Source organism: Psilocybe cubensis, chromosome 10 (assembly GCF_017499595.1).
Source record: "Psilocybe cubensis strain MGC-MH-2018 chromosome 10, whole genome shotgun sequence".
NCBI classification, from domain to species: domain Eukaryota; kingdom Fungi; phylum Basidiomycota; class Agaricomycetes; order Agaricales; family Agrocybaceae; genus Psilocybe; species Psilocybe cubensis.
In genome coordinates this window covers 728,132-754,245 of record NC_063008.1, presented here as the reverse complement: position 1 = coordinate 754,245, position 26,114 = coordinate 728,132, and the positions used below count along the sequence as shown (strand labels likewise).

At 48.7% G+C, this 26,114-nt stretch overlaps 7 protein-coding genes across 7 annotated transcripts; 5 read left to right on the top strand and 2 right to left on the bottom strand.

Moving 5' to 3' along the window:
• On the top strand, positions 1 to 5,259 carry JR316_0010546 (Putative alpha,alpha-trehalose-phosphate synthase [UDP-forming] 106 kDa subunit; the record flags this gene model as incomplete). Its single annotated transcript, XM_047896213.1, has 9 exons — positions 1 to 459; positions 624 to 1,184; positions 1,246 to 2,084; positions 2,829 to 2,925; positions 3,093 to 3,431; positions 3,532 to 3,744; positions 3,823 to 4,295; positions 4,371 to 4,491; positions 4,552 to 5,259. The coding sequence occupies 9 exons, from the start codon at positions 1 to 3 to the stop codon at positions 5,257 to 5,259; spliced, it is 3,810 nt and encodes a 1,269-aa protein (XP_047744258.1).
• An 8,322-nt stretch (positions 5,260 to 13,581) lies between these two features.
• JR316_0010545 (uncharacterized protein) lies at positions 13,582 to 16,571 on the bottom strand (the record flags this gene model as incomplete). Its single annotated transcript, XM_047896212.1, has 9 exons — positions 13,582 to 14,017; positions 14,090 to 14,226; positions 14,314 to 14,819; positions 14,878 to 15,060; positions 15,294 to 15,307; positions 15,422 to 15,488; positions 15,680 to 15,763; positions 15,858 to 16,233; positions 16,296 to 16,571. 9 exons carry the CDS (start codon positions 16,569 to 16,571, stop codon positions 13,582 to 13,584), a joined length of 2,079 nt encoding a protein of 692 aa, XP_047744257.1.
• Positions 16,572 to 17,293: 722 nt separating this feature from the next.
• Positions 17,294 to 18,593, top strand: JR316_0010544 (uncharacterized protein; the record flags this gene model as incomplete). Its single annotated transcript, XM_047896211.1, has 3 exons — positions 17,294 to 17,381; positions 17,473 to 17,885; positions 17,976 to 18,593. The coding sequence occupies 3 exons, from the start codon at positions 17,294 to 17,296 to the stop codon at positions 18,591 to 18,593; spliced, it is 1,119 nt and encodes a 372-aa protein (XP_047744256.1).
• Positions 18,594 to 19,522: 929 nt separating this feature from the next.
• On the bottom strand, positions 19,523 to 20,804 carry JR316_0010543 (uncharacterized protein; the record flags this gene model as incomplete). The annotated part of the gene is made up of 3 exons (XM_047896210.1): positions 19,523 to 20,040; positions 20,158 to 20,329; positions 20,781 to 20,804. 3 exons carry the CDS (start codon positions 20,802 to 20,804, stop codon positions 19,523 to 19,525), a joined length of 714 nt encoding a protein of 237 aa, XP_047744255.1.
• A 947-nt stretch (positions 20,805 to 21,751) lies between these two features.
• On the top strand, positions 21,752 to 22,633 carry JR316_0010542 (uncharacterized protein; the record flags this gene model as incomplete). Its single annotated transcript, XM_047896209.1, has 3 exons — positions 21,752 to 22,212; positions 22,261 to 22,395; positions 22,573 to 22,633. 3 exons carry the CDS (start codon positions 21,752 to 21,754, stop codon positions 22,631 to 22,633), a joined length of 657 nt encoding a protein of 218 aa, XP_047744254.1.
• A 716-nt stretch (positions 22,634 to 23,349) lies between these two features.
• Positions 23,350 to 24,410, top strand: JR316_0010541 (uncharacterized protein; the record flags this gene model as incomplete). Its single annotated transcript, XM_047896208.1, has 4 exons — positions 23,350 to 23,801; positions 23,864 to 24,082; positions 24,144 to 24,171; positions 24,225 to 24,410. 4 exons carry the CDS (start codon positions 23,350 to 23,352, stop codon positions 24,408 to 24,410), a joined length of 885 nt encoding a protein of 294 aa, XP_047744253.1.
• Positions 24,411 to 25,194: 784 nt separating this feature from the next.
• JR316_0010540 (uncharacterized protein) lies at positions 25,195 to 25,923 on the top strand (the record flags this gene model as incomplete). Its single annotated transcript, XM_047896207.1, has 2 exons — positions 25,195 to 25,646; positions 25,692 to 25,923. 2 exons carry the CDS (start codon positions 25,195 to 25,197, stop codon positions 25,921 to 25,923), a joined length of 684 nt encoding a protein of 227 aa, XP_047744252.1.
• Between the last annotated feature and the right edge of the window lie 191 nt (positions 25,924 to 26,114).

The following is a 26,114-nucleotide window of genomic DNA, read 5'->3' as shown; positions in this document are numbered from 1 at the left end:
ATGACATCCTTCCGAAACCACCGCATCGTCATCGCCTCGCTCTTCCTCCCCACGACCGCGGTGCTCACCTACTCCTCCCCGCCGACGCCTGACCACGAGCACGAGACGCTCGCGCAGGTGCAGGCGAGGGTCGATGCGGAGCATACGATCCCCGCTGTGTCGTCCCGGCTCGCGGCCGTCGCTGGTGCTGGTGCTGGTGCTGCGGGGGCTGGTGCTGTTGAGGGGGGTGCGGCGAGTGCTGCTGGAGCGACTGCTACTGCAGCTGGAGCGGGAGCAGCGACAGCGAAGAAACCGCTCAAACCGGCGCTGGTCACCCGCGGCTCGGCGGTGTCGGGTGCAAGTGCGGGTGCAGGTGGCGCATCAGGCCAGAATCAGAGTCAGACGGCGGGGAACACGCATACGAGGCAGTCGAGTTTGAATGTCCCGTTGAAAAGTATTGTGGATGATTTGAAAGATAAGGTGGGTGTTTTTTTTTTGTATCTTTGGGGTTTGTAACAGAGAAGGCGGGTGCTTACGGGTTTCTTTTGTTGTTTTTTCTCGTTCATTCTCATTGCGATGGGTGATTGCTTGCAATCGTCGATTGATACGATTCGATTGGGATTGGTATGACGTAACACAAACAGAGCCGGCTCGCGACGCCCTCTGCACGCTCGCCGACGAACGAGACGACGAACCCATTCACCAAGCTCACGCGGTTCGCAGCCGACTCTACCACCGCCGGCGATGCCAAGGACACAGCACACACACCGTCCATCACATCCCCGCTCCCGCGGAAGCACCAGACGACGCACCCGGACACGTCCTCTGTCCCGCGGTTGCGGCGGAACAAGTCGCGTTCGACTTCGCGGCGCGCGACGTCCTCTGCGCGCGCGGGGTCTGTGCCGACGTCGCCGTCTGTGGATAGTAATGGCGGGAGCATGATGTATGGTGGTGCGAGTGGTGTCCCGGCATGGCATATGGAGCCGAACCCGCATTGTAATGGCGGGTTGAAGAATGCGGTGGAGAGTGTTGGAGAGAGGATGAAGAGGAAGTTGTGGGTGGGCACGTTGGGCACGCCGACGGATGGGTTTGGGGAGGAGCTGAGGAGGGATATTGATGCGCGGATGGTGGCGCAGAGGCAGAGTTTGCCCGTGTGGATCCCGGATGATGAATTTCAGAGTTGTTATGATGAATTTTGTCATCAGGTGTGTTTTGCTTGGTTTTTCTTTACCATACGATTGAGATTGATTGGGTTTTTTTTTGTAGGTCCTCTGGCCGTGCTTACACTATGCGGTGCCTGATGCGCCCAAGACGAAGCAGTTCTACGAGTCGGCGTCGTATGCGCAGTATCTGTCTGTCAACCAACGCTTTGCAGCTGTCATCATCCACGCGCACCAGGAGGGCGATATCATCTGGGTGAACGACTACCACCTCCTCTTGCTCCCGCTCCTCTTGCGCATGTCGCTCTCGCCTGGCATGCCCACCTCCGTCTCGCCACCTGCTACAGGTAACCCGCACTCTTCATCCGTAAGCGCACCGAGCCATATATCCGGTCTTCCACCCTCCTCGTCGTCGTTTAACCCGTTCCTCATCACACGTACCTCATCAGAGAATGGGAACGAGGGAGAGCGCCGAACACCGAGTATACCGCCTTCAACCCCCATCGGGTTCTTCATGCACGTCGCGTTCCCCTCGTCGGAGATATTCAGGTGTCTCTCGGTGCGCAAGGACCTGTTGAGGGGTATGCTTGGAGCGGATCTGGTTGGGTTCCAGACGGGGAGTTATGCGAGGCATTGGAGGCAGACTGTTAGTAGGATATTGAGTTTTGAGGCGTTGCCGAGGGGGATACAGGTGCCGGAGGGAGAGGGGATGGCGGTGGGTGAGTTGGATGTTGGCGTTGGTGTTGGTGCGGGTGCGGGTAGGGGGGAGAGGAAGGGGGAGAGTGTGCAGAGAGGACGGTCGGGTGCGGGTGGGAGGGAGAGGAGTGAGGGCGAGGGCGAGAGTAAAGAGGGAAGAGTGAGAGATGGAGTTGTTGAGAGGGGACGCTTTGTCGATGTGGGTGTGTTCCCGATGGGAATTGATGTGAGGCAGTTGCATATTAGGAGGTGAGTTATTTGATTAATTGGTTTTTTTGTGTTTTTTTGTTTTCTTTCTTTCTTTCTTTGCTTTCTTTGTTATTTTGGGCTATCCTTTTTTTTGGCGGATTTTCCGGAGTTATGATGGATGAATGGATGGTTTGATGGATCAAATCTGGATGGTAGATGGATGAAGGTATTTTTGGTGGGTTTATGGATTTTCTCGGGGTGTGGTTATTTTTGGGATGGTGTGGGGGGTAAGGGGGGTTTAATTAAGGGGGGGCAGATCTAATCTCGAACCCCCCATCGTTATATCCGCGTCGCGTGGTAATGGCGGTGCTGTTTGCGTTTGCGTGGGAGTTTTTGTGAATGTGGATCTGGGAAAGTGTGAGATTGTCACGCTGTCGATCTTGCCTTGTTTTGTTTGTGGGTTTCTTGTTTTGGTTTGCCTCATTTGGCTATATCGGGTGTTTTTGGTTGTTTGGATTTTTTTTTTTTGCCTTTTTCGTGGGTTGCTGTTTTGGGTCGGGTGGTGTGATGATGTGGTTGGTTGTTTAGGTTTGGGTTTTTTCCCTTTTTTATGTTTTGTGTGGGGTATACCTGATTGTTGGGTTGTTTGATGTTTTGATCTTCTGGTTTTGGTTTTTTTATATTTTTTTCCGTGTGGTTGGTTGGGTTGTTGATGAGCTCGCTGACCTTTCTCTATCCGTGTTCCTTTTCTTGCTATGGTCTCGTCAATTGTTCTCTGCGTCGTGATGAACACTCACCATGAAGACGTGAACCGGAAGTTGCGGAGTGGGTTCAGGTGCTCAAGCAGCGCTATGCGGGCATGAAGCTCGTTGTGGGGAGAGATAAACTGGATGAGATTCAGGTGCGTTTGCAGTGTTTTTGTCTTGTACGAAATGTTTCTGATAAGTTTCTCTTTACATGTCCCTTCTACCCTCTCTATTCAACCTGATCGCATGATCGAATGTGATATCTATCTAACATCATGCATACATCTACCTTGTACTGCCTACTCCAACTCACCTGATACAGGGCGTACGCCACAAACTCGTAGCCTTTGAAACATTCCTCGAAAAATACCCACAATACATCAACAAAGTCGTGCTCATCCAAATCGCACTCCAAACCTCCTCGCCCAACGAGCAAGCCGCGACATCGTCCGGGATAACAGAGATCATCTCCCGCATCAACGCGCGCTTCTCGACGCTGACGTATACCCCGATTGTGTTTTTGCATACGCAGGATTTGACGTTTAGTCAGTATTTGGCGCTCTTGGAGGTTGCGGATGCGTTTGTGGTGACGAGTTTGAGAGAGGGGATGGCGTTGAGGACGCATGAGTTTGTTGAGTGTCAGGAGGGGAAAGATCGGGAGGTATGTGGTTTTCTTGTAATACCTTTTTCGCCAGTTTTTTTCTTCTTTTGGTGTGTATATGTATGTGGTGCGTGTGCTGATGGTCATTTTTGTGGTATAGGTTGTCGAAGTTGTTGATCCGGAGACTGGGGAGCGTAAAGAAGTGGAGGGAGGCAGGCATGGTGTCCTCGTCCTCAGTGAGTTCACGGGGAGTTACAGTTACAGTGGGTTCCGCAGCTGTATTGCTGTGAACCCATGGGACGCGCGCGGGACTGCCCGGGCGATATGGGAGGCACTCAGTATGGGCAGGGAGGAAGCCAGAAGTCGCTGGGAGGTCAGTATCTCTCTCACTATCCTCGTCTATAATGGTGGAACTCGGGAATCTGACGTATACACATGATCTACGTTCTAGGATTTGCATAACCACGTCACGACACAGACCGCACAGACCTTTGTCAACTCGTTCCTTAACAGGTGTATCCGTGCCAACACGGAACATACCGCCTCGCTGCTCGACGACGTCGGTTCGGGACCTACCATCCTCCGCCCTTTACCCTCCCCCGGCTCTCCCCCACTCTCCCCATCCTCCTTCGGGCCAAACGAAACAAGCGTAAGCGTGCTCGTGGGTAAATTCAAACACTCGCGCAAGCGGATGATATTTGTTGATTTTGAGGGTACGCTTTGGAGGCGGGATTTGTCGCGTGCGGCGGTGTTGGCGGATGAAGGGGAGGATGCGCCGTTGCCGGAGGAGGTGGAGAGGGCTGTGAGTGTGCTGGGACGGTTGGCGGAGGATACGAGGAGGAATGAGGTGTGGTTGTTGAGTGGCCTCAAGGTTAGGGGTGTGCTTGAGGCTGTGGCGAGGAGGGTGCCTAGGGTTGGGATTGTGTGAGTGTTTTCTTTCGATTTTTTTTTGGTTCTTTGCAAGTGCGTAGGACTGATGGTTGGCTCAATGGTGTGTAGTGCGGAGAATGGATGTTTCATCAAGACGAGGGGAGGTGGACTTGGAAGTGGGGAGTGGATTAACATGGTGTCCAACTTCAATCTTACATGGAAGAGTTCATGTTTGGAAATTTTGAACTACGTACGTCGCCTTTATCACCTCAACCACCATAAAATACCAACTCATCTCTCATTACACCAGTTCACCGAGCGTACACCGGGCTCGTTCATCGAGGAACGCCAAGCCTCCATGGTCTGGCGCTACTGGTCGGGACCCTCCACCACCACCTCTGGCGAAAACCCCGATCGCCAATGGGCACAACGTCAAGCGGCCGAGGCGCAGAACCATATCTTTGATTCGCTCGGGGAGCGCTATGGGCTGAGGATTATACCTGGCAGAAATAGTTTCTTGGTGTTGCCGAATAATGTGTCGCGATCGACGGCGGTGGGTGCGATTTTGCATCCGGGGGGTGTGGTTAGAGGTGGGCATGGGGGTGGAGGACATCATCACCGTCATCATAGCCAGAGCCAGAGCCACGGACATGGACATGGGCACGGGCACCCTATGAGCCCATCCGCGTCGGACATCAGCACAAGCCTCGGACTAAGCAACCTCTCCGCGTTCAACTCCGACGGAACACTAACAAGCCCCACTGTCGACGCTTCGTCATTCGACCCGTCCACGTCCTCCTTGCACGGATCCTCGTCCAGTGGCAGCGGCGATGGTGCTGGCGGAGGTGTGGATGTGGATATGCTGCTCGCTGTGAGCTCGGATGAGAAGCTGTTGAGGCGGTTGAATGAGTTTGAGGGCGCGGAGACGGTTAGTACGAGTGGAAAGGGGACGGATGCGAAGTGGAGATTGGAGAGTGAGGAGAGTGGGAGGGTGTTGGGCAGTTTTGTGGGTGTGTAGGTTGGGAGGTGTGCGGTGGAGGCGGGTTTTAGAGGTGGATGGTGGATGATAGATATGGGGTTTGTTAGGGGAGCGCCTGCCTCTGGGCTCATGCTTCAGGTGACGTCTGGCACAGAGAGGTTGTTCACTTTTTTTTTCTTTTGGTTATGTCGTGTGAGGTGTGAGGAAGATGAAAGACAAGGATTGGTGTATATGGTTTGTATGTCTATTTCTTTTGTGTATCTTAACTCTTCGTTTCAAGACAAGGATCGGTGTATATGGTTCGTTTCTATTCTTGTCAGCTCCCTTCTAGACGATAGAACCCTTTAACTCCTGATTCCCTTCCCTACCCCACTTTTGCCGGTAAACATGGACTTTTTCGTCATCCATACACGCATCGCTATCGCTATCCCTCCCTTTTCGATTCGTATCCCCGAATGTCAATGTGAATGCAGGCTTTTTTTAAAATGTTTTATTTTCCAGCTTTCAAACCTTTTTTTTTCCCTCTCATCCATTGGTAACAGGAGCGGAAAATGTAAAATCTTGCTTTTTTCACTTGTTTTTTCTTCTTCTTCTTTTCGTTAGATGTAGATTTGTAGAATTTGAGTAATAGATCAATTTGTTAGTGAGATGAGCCCCTGAGGCCTGATTCCCTCCTAAATGTGTTTTAATCACCATCTGTAATCCAGGCCACCGGGGTGCCAATGCTGAGCAGAGCGGCATGTATGATATGATGGGTATACTCGGTGTGACAAAAAGTAACCGGGCACACGTCGCTAGTTGTGTGCCTAGACATCGCCTTCTTCAACATCTTGGGGTACTATATAAATGAACAAAACACTGCACCCTACTTCCCTATTTCCCCCGGATTACCAAGAAACGCTATTCACATTGATCAAAAACACGGCAGCCCATGACGTCACCTTTTGACTGCTCAATCCTTCCTCGCGTTGAACGTAGTAGTGAGCCTGATATACTCAACAATAGGTACGTAGGTGCCCAAAGACACTAATAGATGGCATTGCACATAAAATATCTGAACTATGATAGGGCACAAGGTTATACTTTCATGAGTGCACTGACACTCCCTTCTATTTCCCACATTGGAGCAAAAATGTACATCACTGTGTGCAAAGTACACTGCTTTGGGTTGTTGGGAATCGCATCTGGCTGTTTTATTTCAGCCAATAGAGGTCCACCGCCTATTCCTTGCAGATCTTCTGCCGATGGACCTGTTAGTATCAAGGACCATTAATTGGATCTTGACTGATATCATATTTATATAAATCCGTCTAGCAAGAGGGTGGGGAGGGAGGCCAAAAATGGGAGAAATGGATGATCTTAATGTGGAAAAATATTTGTCTTCCTGGGTGTGGTGGTCTCCTCACGTAAGTCCCTACTGGTTTATGTATTTATTAGTATGCTAAAACACCGTGTTTACCCATTAGAGGATCCTTTGCATTGTTTCAAATATCTGGTGTTAGTGGTAATATATATGCTCGGACAGCAGAGATGGCCACCATCATTTCCTCGACTATTGGTACAGCCGTGTCCACCGTCTACGTATGCATAGATATGCCTTTGGTTGACTTCAAATTGACTGACCAATCTTGCGAGGTACGTGCACAATGTATCAATGTTGATGATTGTCTAATTTCTGTCAATTGGCGTCACTTCACAGGCTACTGAACCCCAACTTAGCATGGATTCAAGGAATACTATCATTATATGGATATTGCCATTATGCATGTTTGCATGGTTTAGTCCCTTTTGATCCACATTTCTGAAAATTCTTCTGATTAATCCTTAGGTCCATGTTTTTTGGGATTCTAGCGCTCTTTATCATGATCTTTACTGATCCAAATCACCGCTACACTCCTGACCAGACGAAAACAGCTGTCTGTGCTGTTCTTTTGTGCCTATTGGTCATTTTTCATGCTGTTCCCCTCGTATCTTCGGCAATCACCATGATACGTCGGCATAATGATAATAGAATGAAGCAAGACACTTCAAGCCAAACTAATGATATCCCATGTTAGAAATCTTGGTAGGCCTGTATCTTTGTTCACTCCGAGGTATGAAGATACCCATTCATCAAAATTACTGAGGTTGATGGACACGTTTTTTGCATATCAGCATTCAGACTTTGTGTTTTTGACAGCCGTGCGAGGAGTGGATTGCAGCTGGATATCCCGTCTTGGGCTCTGGAGCGAGGTTGAAGGGTCGACTTGGTGCGCTGGCATACGACAACTCGAGCCCTAGCAAGAAAAACGGAAGAAAAGAGCCTAGTCTCATCACAACTTGTCCACGTAGAGGAGGCTCCTTGAGAGCCATAGTTATAGAATGTGTGTGTAGCATGTCGGGCCGAATGGATTTTCCCATGATAAAACGCCAGCAGATAGATTACAGTTCAGAAGGTCAAGAAGAAAGGTCGACAGAACATCTCTTATGTTAGAGACTTATGTCACTGGGGAGAAGAACGACGAACAGCGGACCGCGCTGCGTTGTACGTTGTGTCGTGCGTCGCCCAGCAAAAGCAGTGGAACGCGAGTGATGGCAGCCAATTAGAAGAAATTCCGAGAGCCCCCGAAGTAGTTTCCAGAACATCATTCAATATCCACAAAGTTTATAGGCAAGCAGAGTTGCATATGTTGCTCTCAGAGCATCGAATGTCTTGACGTTTTCTTTATGGGTGGCGTATTGAATGGAAGTGAGAACAAAGGTGCGGCAGAGTATGGAGGCCGGAATCCTGAGTGACGAGGTGTTTACATAAGTGCTGGCAGGATTGTTTTGAAAGCTTTTTGGGTCGTTTAGGATTTTGCACATTTACCAACAGCTCTGTCAAAGAGCGCCGTTGCCCAATTGAGTCCCTTGACATCAACACCCTTGCCAATTTATATCCCACCACCCAGCAGAATGCAGAGAAGGAGCTCTTCAACGACTTCAATTCAAAGGTACGTCGGCGTCCCCTCAGTTGCGCCCACACCATCAGGGTGATAACCTCCATTTCTCCCATGCAACTCCTCACACCCGATGCTCTGAGCATCACCACGCTCTACCGCTCATCTAGCAGGACCTCGAAGTGGGCGTATAACGCCGCGCCGGATATGCAGCTATATGCCAGGATCTCCTCAACTTTATCCTATAGGGTGTCTCGGAGGACGTAGGGTACTCGCCTTCCAGCTCCTCCCATGCTGTTGTGAAGTCCGATCAGATGCTTCAATATGTATCAGCAACCTTTTATAGCTCATAGTGGATTTTAGGAATTCTGGAACAATATATCACACTGTGGTCTACGCCGAACTACTGCTACCGCTGCGGGAAGTACACGACGAGTGTGGGCAGACGTTTGAGATGTTCGAAGCGGCTGCGGAGAATGAGCGGGACGCAGATGGACGCTGGGGGCATTCTGAGTATGGGCGGCTGTATGGGTACGTGCGCCAGTTCTTGTACACAGAGAGGCTGGTTGATATTGGTTCTGGTTCTGTGTGTCTGCTCTGTGAGTTTTTGCTGAATTGATTTTTCTCTGCTTTTTTTCTTCCTTCTGAGCAGTCTGGCGTATGTTGCGTAGGATTCCTACTCTGATTTACGCGGAGGAGACGTGCACATGCTCTTACAGAAACTTGTTCTGGGCGTTCTTCAGTCCCATCACGTGGCTTGTCTGGAGGCGCGACGCGATAGCGAAAGCATCAACATCGATAAAATTGGCACCCTCGTAGCTCAGAGGTATAAATAAATCCAAACTAAGTGCGACATCTCCGAATGCTGTGTGAACGATCAAATGAAAGATTGCCGTCGATTAAAACATTGATTGAAAATGCACTTTGTCTGCCTCGTGTGGGGCAACATTACTGACATTACCCAGGAGCTAATGAAGGTGAAAGACAATAGATAATAAGTGGGAATGTGCTAGTATACACGGCCTGTGACTAGAATATGTTTTCTCTGCCTCATTCTTGGAAGATATGTATCAAAGCCAATACGGCTACCGAGAATTCTATCTATCATGGTATATAGTTAGGGTGCCTTGGAGAGCCTTCCACCATTCTGTGACTATTTTGCTGGCGCCTGATTCTGATTGTAGAAGATACAAGTGGTACAACATAAAAAATGACCAATATGCATAGAAGAACAGCACAGACATTAATTTTTGTCTGGTTGGGACTGTAAAGTTGATTCGGATCGGTAAAGAAGATCATGAAAAATGCTAGAATCCAGAAAATTGAGGACCTTTGGAGTTATTAGACATACTTCCAAAGAGATTTAGATTAATATGGACTGTACCAAGCGAACATGCACAGTGGCAATGTCAGTATCATCATGGTATCGGTGGCTTCCACGCTACTGTGAGGTTCGAAAGCCTACAAGAAAAGCGCCAATCAATAGTAAATAGACAATCATCGATATTGAAATTAGGTGGACATACTTCGGGTGATTCCTTGATTGAATTGAAATCGACCACAGGCGTCTCTAGTAACAAGTAGGCGGCAGACACGATTACACCAATTGTTGAAGAAACAATGGCGGCAATCACTACTGTCCGCGTGGGCACCAGGAAATCAGCGTGGTTAGCCCGCGTGCGACCTATTTTTGCGTGCCACGCATAAATGCAAATCAGTAAATTTGCGTGTCTTTCACATGACTTTGCGTGCGAAATGCTACATGTTGCGTGTGCATGATATGTAAACGCGTGCAGCTTTGTTGAGGTAGCGTGCGATTTGCGTGCAAAATTCTGTATGAGATTCACATGAAGAGCAGCGTATGTTAAGCTATGTTCTGCAAGGAATGTAGTATGCTACGCATCCAGTTGTACTGAATAATTAATGGTCATCCCACTTCCTTCTCTTTGGAATAGGCCAAGACTTAGGACGAGGTCTCTTGGGTTGAGCTTCTCCCTTCTTTTTGGGTTGATCGATGTAGTTTGGACCAGGATTCATACAAAGATATCAAATTATGAGCATACTATCAAGGGATTGTAATGAACACATACCAGCATCTCATATTCATTGACCTCTCGGTCACCAATGAACCAATCCCTGCATAAATAAGGTTTCCAGTTATCTTGGTGGTTTCCCGAATTAAACCATAAACAACTCCGTTGTTCTTTCCAAGGACTTTCGTATCCTGATATAAAGCAGCTGGAAAGTTCTAAGATTGAAGTTCCAAACCTTGGGAGTTGGAGTTGTCACCAGCTTCGATTATAAGAATCAAAGGAATTTAACCAATCAGATTGTTACAATTCATGTGTACCTGTACATAAAAGATTGCCTTCTTTGACTCGCCAACAAGTTGACGCCTCAACAGAGGCCATCTTGATGCTAATATGATTCTGGTAGAGTAAGTGAATGCTCCCCTGAGGAGCTCTGTGACGATGACCAGTGGCTTGCAAGTGTATAATGCGACGTGGTTGGATAATTTGCAGGGCTCTTCCTCCAGTATGATTGCAACCAGTACAGAATTGTAAGTTAACATACCAGGTGCTGAAGTATGGCACTGCTGGAAGGAAGTCCTCAAGGTTGCGCACATTTTGAACAATATGATAAAGCGAGCACTACAGTCATTCATACATCAGAGTGTTTAAAAAACAGTATAATGTGAAACAAGCACTCATCATGACAGACTCCGGTGATGTGAGTCCAGTAATTGCTCCAGCGTCCTTTAATGTTTGATGAAACACATTTTGATGCAAGACAAGAGTTGCAGTAACTGAAGCTTCGTCCACACTGTCGTCTATTTCAAGTCTAGACTTGATAATAATATAGAATTTGTTGAGTGACGAGGATGGATGAACATTATTGAATACACTGGAGACCTCGTCCGGATTGTGCATCATGCAGATAAACAGTATTTCAAGGGAAGAGTCAAGCCAACACAAATTAGACATATTCTTGCAGTAAAATACTCTAAAACACATTATTTCCTACTAGCGTGCAAGATTAAACTGCTTGCGGGTTCATCGCGTGCATATTACAACTGTTTGCGTGTCAATTGCACGCACTTAATTGGGTCGCGTGCTATTGCGTGCCATCGCGTGCCATCGCGTTCACGTGGGAAAGTGGGTCGCGTGCTGCTTGCGTGGCAAATGCGTGCGATTGAGTGCACCTAGCGTGCTGTTGTGTCACGCTGGTGGCCGTTCAACAACCATAAATTGCATGTCGAAAAGACAAAATTGTCGTTTTTCTCCAAGTTCACCGTTTGATCGGATATTACCGATCATAAACCGTTGCCGATTTCTTTGCCGAGACTTGGTTGCGGAGTCGGAGATTGTTGTGAGGCACACGCCGACGACACGGCATACCAAGCCATCCCTCGAGTTCATTGTCTGTATGGCCCCTGTAACAACAAATTGGTTCATTGAAGTTCTGCTGGTTCCGAGCCTCAAACAGCTAATCTGACCATGTATTATAGACTTTTAAAGGCATATATATTAATGAATTCAAATACAGCACGGACCATGTAATAATTTATATCCTAACTGCTTGATATCTGTGGTGGTGGCCGCACATGAAATTGGTAGTACAAGGGCATATGTACTAAAAATACATTATTACGCACCAAATAATTATAAATGAACACTAACGAGCACTGTACATTACAATCCTATGGGTGACACAGCTGTGACATTGCGTGCACAACACATCAATATGCGTGCAGAACACAGTTGTTGCGCAAAAATGCGTGTCACGCAGGCACACGCAAAAACGCACGCACTCGAGCAGCCACGCTGATTTCTGTATGCCCTGTCCGCGTGTATATATTGGTACTGACACCAGACATTTGAAACATTCCAAAAGATGTTCTAATGGATACACACGGCGATCAAGCACACTGTTTAGCAAAGTAAAAGTTGGCACTTACGTGAGGACACCAGCACACCCAGGAAGACACATTCTCTTCCACATTAAAACCATCCCATTCTCCAAGCCTGTCCCGCTCCGGACACTAACATTCTAGATAGATATCAATTAATAGAATATCAATAAATATGAAATACTTGATACTCACACCTCTATCAGTAGGTGATCTGGAAGAGCTCGATGGTGGCCCTCCGTATCTTTGAATGAAATAGTCATATGCGATATGAAGCATCCCAAGGCAGTGTACTTTGCATACAATGCTGCTCAATTTGGCTCCCATTTGGCAGAAGAACAAGGATACAAAACTTTTAACTTTGCCAAGCTTTCCTTTGAGCTGATTTACAGTTTGGACGCCTCGTTGACGAGGCATCCACACGTCCTGTAGGGAAGTTGAAATACAGTGTTTCTGCTGAAAACTTGCTTTAGCGGCAGCACGAAAGTTGAATAGATCTGAAATCTGGTATTGAGAGTGATGCAACAAGGGGAAGGTAGAGAGTAAGATTTGAGAGTGTCAGCAGAGTTCGTTCCTATTAGGTTCTTGTAAAGGTGTCCAAAACAGGGGGGGACAGCAATGATGCGGGCGGGCAATGATGGGGGGGGGGGGGGGGGGTCGTCGAGCTTCCATGGGACTACATCCACCGGTAGATGGAATTACATCCTGTATCGCAGGTAACCCTCCCTATTTTGGGGAATGGCAAAGTAGGACCCAGGAGCTCCCCTAAGATGTTGTCCAGCGTCAACCCCAATTTTGGGCCTCAAATGCGCAAATAATTTGTTGCGATTTATATGAAATTTATTTGCGTGTACCCTCCAAATATAGTCATTATTTCAATTTACTTTATGTATTTGGCCAAAACGTAAATAAGTTTTCCATATTTTGCCATGAATTATTGAACACTGCATGTGGTGTGTGCCTGCAGCACCCTAAAATCCGTGACAAGCGGACAGGGGGGCTTCCCGGGTCCTGGCGAAGTTGGCTTCTACTTTATCATATCCCAAATTCCACTGACCGATCTTGTGAATCAAAATCTGAATCGAGTGTTTGAAATTGTGAATCTTACCCACGAAATTTGTGAATCGACGTGATGGCTGATGAAAACTAAGTTTACAATGTGTCTCCGCCGAAAGGAAAGAAAGGCTATATTATCAACCTAAGTTTACGATAAATCTGTAAACTATGTTAGCTACTTTCTAATGAGCAACAAAGAATGAATTCACCTCAGCCAAAAGGAAAGAAAGGCTGAGGTGCAAAGAATGAAGTGAGCGACTATATGTGAGGTGGACATGACTACGGAAATTGATGAAGAATATTGGGAAGGCGATGCGTTGAATAATGAAAAGAAAGGATTCTAAAGCAGAGTGCTTTAATTCATCAAGTATCTTATGTTTTCTCATGATACGTCACATTACAGTATGCCTACAACATTGGTTCCTTCTCGTATTAAATATCACTGATGTTCTTGGGAATGGGATTCGCTGGACATTATTAGACGGGATGTACTTGGATTTCGTGCTTGCCTCCTATCAATCTCAAGGTAACCGCCCGACTATCCTGCAAATTCAGATTCTCTACTCGTGGCCCATCCACCGCAATCCTTCCATTAATACCTTTCGGAAGCATAACCACCCCATTCGTCCCTTCCGGTGTCTCAATACTCATCATCAAACTTTCCAACTCTCCTTGCTCCCCAAACACAGCCGACCACTTGACACCAAACCACCCTAGTCCCGTCTGGAAACCACCCTCCGCAGCGCACAGCCCACCTCCAAAATGGGGTGCAAGCGCCCAAGTCCTGCCTTGCAGTTCCGTGAGCGTCATTCCCAGGACATAGAACGTCAGCGCGGGAGTGGGACCCGAGCTCCATCCGTGACTGTGTGATGTGTATGCTGGATCATCGTTGTATCCGTGGTTGTATCGATATCTATCGTGTTCGCACCGACGATTACGGGCGATGAGTGATCGAGTTATATATTTAAGTAAAAGAAACACATACGCGAGTGATCCATTCGCTGTGAATCCCTCCAGCAATGTGCTTTGCACTGACAGATCAGTGGTCAACATGTATCCCCAAGTACGGCGAATGAGCTCCATCGCCCGCGCGTCGTTCCCTGCCTCAAAATGTGCTTGTATCTAATAAATCAAGATAACCACCATCAATATCACCTCAATCGCAAAAACAGACACAAACTTTACACCAAAAAAATAAAATAAACGCACCTCAAAACCACTTATAAACGGACTAATCGTATCCGGCAACTCAGGCGCAACAGGCCCAATCCCATTCCAATTCCCCACCAACCCATCACTAACCATCCTCTTCTGCTCCTCCCTCTCCGTCAAATTAAACAAGATCGCAAACGAATTCGCGTCCTGCGGACACAGCGTCGTCGTCTGATTATCACGATACATCCCTTTACTAGGAAGCCAGAACGCGTTGTTGAATGCCGATTTGAGTGCGGTTGCGTTTTGTAAGTAGGTGGAGGAGAGGGAGGGGAGGGACATGGTGGATGCGAGGGATGATGCGGTGGTGAGCACCTTGTACAGAATTGCGTTCCCTTCGGCGTTATACCCTCCCCCGCCCTGCCTCGCCCAATCTCTCAAACCTGTCACATCCATCAACCCCGTCCCATCCACTTTACCCTCCAAAAACGCTACTGCCTTTGTATAATTCGCCCACACACCCTGCAACCACTCAACATCCCCAGAAAACAAAACATAGTTATCTATACCACCACCACCACCACCTCAGAGACAATGAATCAAAAAAAAATCATCACTCACACGTCCCAATGAGCGTCCATGCATGGTACGTATCCGATCCCTGCTGGCTAAGCGGCGGACCAGATTCAGGGAGCGCACCCGTTTTAGGGTTGATAGCAGCAAACATCGTCGACAGCGCATTGCGCGTCGGAATCAGATCGTTCGTCGAGACGAACTGCGTGGGCACAGCGATACCCATATCACCTACAAAAACACAAACACAAAGCAAAAGCAAAAGCAAGCCGTACGACCCTTATTGAGCTCCTGTGAATCAGTCCATAATGCACGGCGGACATCTGAAGGAAATCAGGGAAATAGTGGTGTAATAGTACCATGACGCATCCCACGCCAAGTTCTATCACACCACTATTCCGATTGATCGCCCAAAAAAACGAGATGTCCGCCGTGCAATGAATGCAACAACAGAATATGCTCACCAGGCCACACAGCACTTCATACACACCGGATTTGGATCGGGCGTAAACGATGGATCAGAATAGAAATAGATGAGCGAGCGAACGATCTACGTGAAAAAAGGGAAAGAAGTTAAAATTGAGATATTCACCGGTCGCGTTTAGCTCCGTCGACGATGATTGGCCCTGCAACGCCTAATGTCGCGTCATTCGCCCAGGCTGTGCGTGGGGTGAACGATACCAACCACGCCAAAACCAACACCAACACCAACATCACGCGTGTCAGAAAATAGCAGTAGATGGCCGGAATGTCAGTGTCAGTGTCATGTGCAGATCATTATTTTTGTCAGCGGGGAAGCGGGAGGTAGGTAAATGGATAGGAGATTGAGATAGAGATGGTTGGGACTTACATCCTGCTGGGGAAAAGGGAACGTGCCGGCCGCTGTTCAGAGCTACGGTGTTAGTCTGCACCGTGTACGCACCAGCATACCAAACTTTTTTATATACACCCCACCAAAAGGATCGGCACCATGGATATGAGCATAATTCCACGGACAATGATAACGAATACAACGAATATATGCGCACTTTTCGTTAACAAATCTTCATCTTTTGACTGTGGATCCTTGGCGTAGAAATACCCCGCGTAGTCGCGCATATTCTCCAAGTGCGGGACGAACGAGATAGCACAGGATACATTCGACAGTGTAATAGCATTTTCCGAGTTGGATACGACGGTGAGGTACCTGAACCCGCCACGCAGAGAGGATGCAGGTTGCACCCAATACCCTGCGTGCGCGGGTACAGACACCTGCAGCACACCGTCGTACGTGGTATTCGCGGAGGGAAAGGACGAGTCGTCCGATGCGGAGGAGCGGATGAATGTGGGTGACTCGGTGAACGAGAGGGAGAACGAGGATGGAGATGGGTTGGAGTTCAAGTTGAGAGAAATCAGGCCCCCAACCTTACGTAACCAACCAACCAGATTGGCTGAGTGATGAGTGGCAAAAATGGTTGTTGACGCACTTCGATACCGAAATCTAGAGCAATCCACGAGCCGTTGGTTGATAGAGATGCTTTTCCTTTGTTTTTGACGAGTAGATTTGAGTTTTTGACAGAGCCGTGCGAGGAGTGGATTGCAGCTGGATACACCGTCTTGGACTCTGGGGCGAGGTTGAAGGCATCCCAGGGTCCACTTGGTGCACTGGCACACGACAACTCGAGCCTAAGCAAGACAAACAGAAGAAAAGAGCCTAGTCTCATCACAACTTGTCCACGTAGAGGAGGCTCCTCGAGAGCCATACTTATACAAGAGTGAATAGCATGTCGGGCCGAGTGGACTGTCCCATGATCAGACCAGAACGCCAGCAGATAGGTCACAGTTCAGAAGGTCAAGAAGAAACGACAACAGAACATCTCTTAGGATGGTTATTGATGTCACTGGGGAGCAGAACGACGAACAGCGGACCGCACAGCGGTCGTGTCGTGAGTCGCCCAGCAAACTGAGCAGTGATGGCAAGCGATTAGAAATTCCGAGTGCCCCCGAAGTATTTTCCAGAACATCCTTGAACATCCACAAAGTCTCTAGGCAAGCAAAGTTTGCATACATTCTCTGAGCATCGAATGTCTTTGACGTTGTCTTGATGGGTGGTGTTATTGAATGGAAGTGAGAACAAAGTTGAAAATCGGATCCGGGTTTGAGTCATGCGTGGCATTACACTTACCGCCGGGACCTTCTAGCCATAACACACCACAACAAGTCAGTGATTGACACTTTTATTGCTCTCTGGCATGAAAACATGGCACCGGATACTGAGAGCATAATTCACAAAAGACAATACTCGCTGTAATAAATGACAACCAGCACAACAACCGCTGTGCGGCAGAGTGCAGAGACCGGAATCCGAGTGATGAGGTGTGGTTACATAAGCGATGGCAGATTGTTTGGAGAGCTGTTTTGGGTCGTTTAGGGTTTTGCACATTTACCAACAGCTCTGTCAAAGAGCGCCGTTGCCTGTTCTCCAATGGAGTCCCTCAACCTCAACACCCTTGCCAATTCCCTTCCCACCACCCAGCAGAATGCAGAGAAGGAGCTCCTCAACGATTTCAAAGGTACGTCTCCGTCCCCTTAGTTGCGCCCACACCATCGGGGGGGATGATAACCTCCATTTCTCAATTTCTCCCATGCATCTCTTCATCACAGCCGCCGCACTGAGCATCACCACGCTCTACCGGTCATCGAGGAAGAACTCGAAGCGGGCGTACAACGCCGGATACGCAGCTGCGTGCCAGGATCTCCTCACCTTTATCCAGCAGGGTGTCTCGGCGGACGTAGGGCATTCGCCCGCGAGCTCTTCGCATGCCGTCGTCGAGGGCGGTGGCATGACGATCGGGAGGGTGATGGACTGGACAGAGGCGAGGGTGGATGCGATCAAGGCGAGAGAGGAGGAAGAGGACGAGGACGAGGACAGGGAACGTGTCGCCGTGGCCGCGCCCGCGGTGCCTGCCACCCGCACTGCGCCACCACCCGTTCCTACCAAATCAGAAGGCAAGAAACCCGGCCACCCCTCCTCCTCATCCACAGCCTCAGCCTCATCCAGTCGTGTCAAAGAGAACGTGAGTGTATTTTTTTCGGATTTTTTTTTGTGTTTCTTTGTTGCTCCTGATTGCTGACTTTTTTTTATTGTGTGTGCGTCGTTATTCTAGATGACATCTCTACCGACTCCGAACTCTCCCGCGTCGCACTCGAGCACACAACCACCTTCAGAGCCATCATCGCCGTCGCCACCGCCATCAGCAACGCTCCCGAGGAGCTCGACGCGCTCTTCCCGATCACGGGGTACACCCACAAAGGAATCATTCCGCCAATCAACGACGCTGCCCGTCCACTTCCCCTCCACCCACCCGCACTCGCACTCGCATTCTCACCTCTCACATCTCTCAGATCCTTCAACAACACCATCGTCCGTGTCCACTATACAATACCCCGAGACACCCATCGTCAATGTTATCGGTGCAGGCGCAAAGCGGCGACATGCCGTCATGCGCATGCTCGATGCCAACACGAATCCACCCACGACGACCATATCCATCGGCGGTCCCTCGTCCACTGTGTCCTCCCCTGGGGGGATGATGATGGGCGGAAACAATAATGCGTACACGGGTTCGACCGCGTCGAGCCTGAGCAGACGACGGACACGGAGCTCGAGGAATTTGACGCAGCTGCAGCCGCATAATCCGAATATCAGCGTTATCCAGATGAACCCTGAAGCGATGGACGTGGAGGAAGACGGTCGGGATCGGAAGCGCGTAGCTAGACGATGATGTTTTTGTTTTCTTTTTTTTTCACTCATCTTCTATAAATTTTTTTTTTCTACCTTTTTCTCTTTCTTTCTTCTGCTATCTCGAAATGACACGTTATTCCCTCCCTCCCTCCCTTCCTACTCTCAACATTAGCACTCATTAACATCGTTTTCCCTTTCTCTGCGAAGCGTTTTTTTTCTTCTCTTCTTTCTTTCTTTCTTTCCTACCCACCACATCTTTTCTTAGCATACATCATACATTCAATGACACGCTCTCACCCAACACACCTGCATATCCATCGTTATCGATCATCTCATTTCATCCTCATTTCCGTTTCCTCTCTTTTCTTTTCTTTCCGCCATCATCATTCATCTCAGCATCGCTCATAGCTCATCGTTTTCATCGTTCCATGCATCCGTACACTTTTTCTTTTTCTAGTTTTACATAACCATCAAGAGGCTAGATCCAGACTCAAACACTTTAGTAGTAGTAGTAGTAGTAGTAGTAGTTAGTAGTAGTAGTAGACTTACGACTTACCAGTAGTTAGACTCATCTTTCATTTCATTTTTCATTTTTTCATTCTTCATTCTTCATCGGACCGACACTGTTTGACTTACTTCTCAGGTTTCCCCATCCCACTGGCACTTTACTTCCACGACACCATCATGTCTTACGAATTTATTTAACTCGGAAGGTCATTTTCTTGGATTTCATAGGTTCTTTTTCTCACTTGTCTGCTGCATTGACATTGTACTTTCCTTTTTTCCAAGTAGTTTACGTATTTTTACTTCTCTGCCGGGACTGTTAATCTGCGATAGACGTGCGGGTAGAAGTTAATCGACGCTTTTGAATGTCACTGGGTCTACTTTCTATGTTAAGCAAGAGAATCCTTCAACAACCGGAAATCTATAATCATTTGTCCTAATCCCTCACAAAATCATGTTTTAACCTTACACCAACCGCTTAACATCCTCCTTCTTCTCAACCTCATCAACCTTCTTCTCAACAGGCTTCACAACCTCCTCAACCTTGCCCTCCCCAACCTCCTTCACCTGCTCAACAACACCCCTCCCACCCCATCCAAGCGTCTCTCTCAACTTAAGCCCCGTAGCCTCCTGCACCCAATCCACCGCACCCCTCGCACCCTCCCTCACCCCCTCCCTCGCACCCTCCGTCGCCCCTTTCACCCGCTCCCACGTCATCCCCGCATGCGCCTTCGCAATCTCGTGCTTCTCCGCTACAGCCGGGAAATACGCGTCCTCCAGCCCGCCGAGGTACGCGCGCAGGTTCGACGTCGTTTTGGGGAGGAGGTAGTCTGCGGATGCCATGAGGAAGAGGGGGGGTAACAGGAGGCGTGTAGGGAGGAGGCGGTTGCGGCCTAGGATTGACCCGGTGAGTGTGGCGACGCCGACGTAGAGCAGGTTGGGGGTCATAGATTCTTCAGGGGAGATGATGGACTTGACGCGGTCTGTGGGTATGTCGTGTAACGTGTAATGTGTAATGTGTAATTAGAGTGATGAAATGCATGGTTAGTCGTGTCGTTATACGCCTTCAATTGGGAGGGTGTGAAAGTGAAAAAACGCACTTTCGACGGCGTGCTCGACGCCTATCCATTTAGACACCCATCCCTGGACGTGCGCGTGCGCATCGTCGTACGCGCGCATCGCGTGCCGGCGGACGACGCCGATCTCGCGCTCGAGCGCGGAGGGCGATTCGACTAGCACGATGTCGGGTGTGGGCGCGGGGTATATCGATAGCTGTGTGCATTATGCGTGTATGCGTGCGTGCGTGTGTGAGGGTGGGTGGGTGGGTGTGTATGTATGTGCGCGGGTGCGTGAGTGCATGCGTATGATGTGATTCCGTTTTCGTTGAGGTATGTTCAATGGGGATGACGATGTGAATGAGAATGAAAATGAAAATGAGAATGAGGATGGGTTGGTTCAGCGGAACGCTCGTAGAAAAGTGACAGTTAGAAATCTAGGGAGAAGGATACTGACCTTCTGAGGGTCGTGGATCCCGACAGCCGTTCCTGCGACCGTTGCAGAAAGAATGGCCCTTCTTGGCTACTCATCACCAACACCAGCACCAACATCATCATTATCGTCGTCGTCGTGCAGCGCAGATGCAAATTATTCGATTCGAAAAGACAGATACAGCGACAACATTCAGTGTTGTATCTTTTGTCAATCAATAGGAATGGCGTCTTACCAGTCGAGAAGCATATCGGAACATTGCTCTAAAAGTCCGAAGGGGAAAGAGGAAAAGGAGGGAGGGGAAGGGGGGGACGAGTGTACTTAAGTAGGTACTTTGTGGCGATGGAAAAGGTGCGGGCTGCTGTCGGGAATGAACGGTCCATTGACGGCGTTGTTTGGTTTTGGGGGGTTTGGACAATAATTAAATAAGTAAATGATGGGAGGTGAGGGTGGTTGGTTGGGTTAGGGTTATGTTTTATCCCTTCCGCTTGCTCTCGTGTCTCCGTTTGATGATGGGACTCCGTTCTCTTGTTTTCCTGCATCTATTGCATAGCGTAACGCCAGAAATAGAAGCCCCTCGAATGAACGAGAGTTTTTCTGACTAGTTGCGTATAAGATGCTTCTAGGCACGTCTTATTTCATGCCCTTGCCCAACCCTTGACAACATATCCGCCACATAGTCTCTAGATATCCATAGAGCTGGGGTGTAATCTTTATTTGCCCTCTATCTCTGCTAGGTCAGTTCTAATAGAAAGGTCACAAGGAGGCGTAGTGGCGCAGGTTCCTGACTTGACTCAAAGCAGACTCAAAGTATCCTGGGAAATTTTCCGCATCCAGAAGGCTAGATACCTTTTGCTAGTCCAAATCTGTATCAAAAACCAAACCATACCTTAATCAACCACAATCTCTCTCACGAGAACAGTTTACTGTCTTCCGTTTACCCACACATGTTTGAATAGCCAACTGGTGACCACATCGATAAGACGGCGATCAAGTTGGACTCCATCTATGGGCGCTTAATCTTATGCATGACACATAAAAACACCATCGTCGCTCGACACTATCCTACACTACACAGGATTGTGTCTCGCCCTTCGGATACTTGCCACAGCAGCAACATCTACCTCTTACGCTGTGGCTTCATCCGAAGTACAAGACAAATCTCCAGTTTTAGTTCTTCCACAAACCACCTACTTTAAAATAATAATGGCGTTACTTTGTTCCAAACCCATTTCTTCATTGCCTATGCTGGGGAATGACGAGCCCCCCGCAATGCAATACACCCACACCCAAGACCTCGACATTGAAACCGCCATACTCATCGCCCAACTCGCTCAAGAGGACATCGAACAAGTACTAAGCACGCGCAAAGGCAAAGCCCGCGAAAACGCCCCCCTCACCGACGCTGAGCTCGCCTGTCAAATGCAGCTGGAGATCTTCCAGCAAGCGGTGGTATTCTCGGAGGACGCGGTCCTCGCGCGAAGTATAGATGCTGCTGTGGCCGCTGATGCGGCGTGCTTGGATGCGTTTAGCGTCGTTGAGCAGGCTGCGTGTGCGGATAGACGGGCGGCGGAGATGCTTGCTCAGGGTGAACGGCTTCCTGCGAGAACTGAAGCTCAATCCCGCGTTGCAGACCCGGATTTTAGGATGGAGCCTGTTATACCCAGGTATGTCCTTGCTTTACTTCATTTTTATGCTGTGCTAAGGTGTTACAGTGTTCCGGTAGACGATTCTTTAGCACCAGATACAAAACATGGAGCAGAGTGTTCAAATTCAAAAGCGGTGGATGTCAATCACACTGTAGATAAGGCTCTAAATCCTTTACCAAAACAAGAGGACGATTCTCCAAGGTTAATCTTTTCAAAATACGTTTCATTTTTCACATATTTAAATTCTTACCCTCCACTAGCCGTAAATGCAAATACAAACACAATATAGTCGACCTCAAACCAGCGTTTCCTTTCATCTGCGACGGGTGTGGAATCTCACTCATAAATTGCACAATCGATAAACAAGAGGAAACCCAGGTCTTGGAGAAAGACCGACTCTACTGCTACTTTTGCCACACTTTTCTCGGCTGCGCGGTGAAACTTTCGCCGCATAAAAGCTCAGAGGTATGTACAAATTGCAAAAAATGGACTTGTACCCTTTGCAAGGAACAGGGACATCTGTTGGTTTCTCCAAAGGTTGGCCTCCTTGTGGACCATATCAGGAGGAGGGTTGCCAGGGCTAGTGGCGCTTGGGGGGGCAAGAAGCGTGCTCGACGATCTCCGAGTATGAGTCTCACTGAACGTCGGGCAAGTAGGCTGTCTATGGTTACAGATATTGAAAGTAGTTAAATACAGACCTACGCTGAGGAATGCAGAAGTAACGATTGTCAATGAATCCAATAAATATCATGTTTCGACACTGTCTCTGCCAGTGGCAAGGTTGGATTAGAACAGCATATCACGCCAACTGTCTAATTTTGACATGTTGGTTCTCTCATTATCTGCATCGGTCTTGCTCCATGATTGAGCTATATTGACTTTCATTTTTGGGCTTAGGAAGTTGTGTGAACGGCAGAATTGCGAGAAGGTCATGTGGTTGACGCGTGTTGACTTTACTCACGATCGATAAAGAAGCCATTCATCACGTTCTGGGCGCTTAATGCTTCTATAAAGCTTTCCTGCAGCACGGACTTTTCCCCACGGACTTCCGTCACCTCTCTTCAGGTAACCCCCACCATCAACCTTCCCTTTGGCCCCGATATACCTGAAGAGTCGGCCAACGTCCAGTCTATACCACCACATTGAATCGCAATCATGTCTGCCATACACACTCGATCCAGACCATCGATAGCACACGATCCGGGTCCTTCCTACCGCGCGATCGACGACTATGAGATGGACTACGAGACATCCGCACTCATCGCGCAGCTCGCGCTACAAGACATCGAACAGGCCTATTCATCCCGCAAAGGAAAATCGCGCTTCGGCGCAGGCTTGACGGACGAGGAGGTGGCGTATCAGCTCCAGCTCGAGAGCTTCCAGCGGCTTCTGGCTGAATCTGAGGATGCGAAGCTTGCGAGGAGTCTTGATGCGGCTGTGTGCGCTGATGCGGTGTATTTGGAGGCGGTTATGGTTGCTGAGGAGGCGGCTAATGCGGATAGGAGGGCTGCGCAGTTGCTTAGTCGCGGTGAGAGGCTTCCGAAGCCGACTGCTGCGCAGGCTCGTGTCGAGAGCAGGGGTTTTGTTATGCATCCGGAATCCCAGAGGTATATCAGTTCCATCGTTAAATTTTCAGACGCGTTAATCTATTTGGTAGTACATATTTCAGGAATTCCATGCCTCAGCCAGCATACGAAGTTCCTGTCAATGATTACGATGATGATATCTCCGATACAGAAAGTTACATTGGAGAATTTGACAGAATGCAGCTGGAAAAATACGTCAAATGGAAGATGGCTGAAAGTAAGGCTAGAGTGACGGAGGGGCGACCAAAGGCAGCGCCATCGCCAAACGCTACTGCTGGCCCAAGTGTCAATCGAAATAGGACGTAAGTAACGCGCATATAGCTACGACATTTTACAACTGATTGGTATTTTCACGGTTGATAGAGTCGCTTGTCTCGTTTGCACCGAGAAAGTGAGATATATCAACGCGGTCAAGACACCATGCGATCACTATTACTGTGAAAGCTGCATATCATCCCTGGTGGAATACACAACTCGAGACGAGAGCATGTTCCCCTTGAAATGCTGCGGCATGAAGCCAATCCCCTTCACCGACGTCATCCCATTCCTATCAAACGAGTTGATCAAGCTCTACAGGCAAAAGGAAAGCGAGTTCAGCGTCCCAATTCAGGAGAGAATCTACTGCGTTAGCGCGAGCTGCTCTACCTTCCTCGGCTCGTCCGCCGACTACAACAAGGTCAGCCACGTTGTATGCCCGACATGCACGTTGCGCACGTGCCCGAGGTGTAAGAAGGCAGCCCACACTGACGAGGAGAGCTGTGCTGTCAATGCTGCGAATATCGAACTCAAGGTTCTTGCGGTCAAGTCGGGCTGGCAGACCTGCCTGGGATGCAACCGCCTCGTTGAGAAAAATCAAGGCTGTAATCATATTACGTGCCGATGCGGAACTCAGTTCTGTTATATTTGTGCGTTGAAGTGGAAAACGTGCGGGTGTCCGCAGTAAGTAAAAGCTAAAATTTGTATTAGCAGTAGTTACACACGTATGACTGCCACATGTAATGTATGACCGTGCAAAGGACATCCATCAATTTATCCATCGATCATCTTCAAGCGACTGGCCAAAGGGTAAATAATACCCATCGATATTTCGAAGCATCACTGTCATGATGATATTTACCCTCGAGGCGGCTATTAAAATCACAACAATGTGTGCAACATGGTCAACTCACCTGACCATCCCTCGGATCAATCGATAAGAACCACGGGCGCTTATAGTATAATGCCTCCTCACCGCTCAAACGGCTTTCCCACGGGCACCTGTCTCGCTCTTCAGATATCCACCACCATCCAGTCGACACACAGTAGCCCTGAATTGTGATTCCATCTGAAGAGCAAGACACTTTCCTCGGCCCTTGTACGGGGGTGTACTCGCGCCGACGCTGAAAAATACGACTGTCTTTGATCTATACCCATCATGTCTTTGTTAAGTCCAATCTCTCGAGCCCCATCGATGGATGTGGCAGGTCCTTCGCGTTCGACACCTTCTGAATACGAGATGGACGCCGAGACCTCTGCGCTGATCGCCAAACTTGCGCTAGAAGATCTTAACGAGGTCTACGCGGCGCGCAAAGGCAAAGCGCGGGCAGACGCGCCGCCTACGGACGAGGAGCTCGCGTTTGAGATGCAGTGTTTGCATTACCAGCAGTTAATTACGCTAGCGGACGATGAGCGGTTGGCGAAGAGTATTAGCGACGCTGTGAGTGCGGATGAGGCGTATGTGGCTGCATTGATGGCGGCGGAGGAGGCAGCTGAGGCAGATCGACGTGCGGCGGAGATGTTAGCGAGGGGAGAGCCGATGCCGGAGCAGAACGAGGCGCAGGCGAGGATGGAGGATAGGTCGTTTGTTATGCATCCTGAACCACCGAGGTCCGTTTAATTTCACTTGGGGAAGTTCTGTGGACATTGATGCAGGGGCAATAGCACAAATTCTACAGCGACGTCTGTAAATATGGGAAAGCAACGGGAAAAGCTTGTCGATATAGCAGATGAAGAAAATGTTGGACCGCCATCGACATTGGTTACTCCGCCTTTCATCAAGCCTACAAATGACAGCAACCACACCCAGGTGTCCATCGCTAAAGTAAGCGTGGGTGGACCTGCTTCGAGTTCTTCTTCAACAACCAAGAAGCGACATCCAACGTGAGTGTTGCTTTTGTTTTCGGGAATAAAATTACAATTTGCGACTTTTTAGGATTGAGTGTACAATCTGTACGGAATCGTTCCCGGTGCACAACGTTTTACGCGCTCCCTGTAATGATTATTACTGTCAACCATGCATTAAATCTCTCGTCGAACATTTTATTCGCGACGAGTCCCTGTTCCCACTTCGGTGCT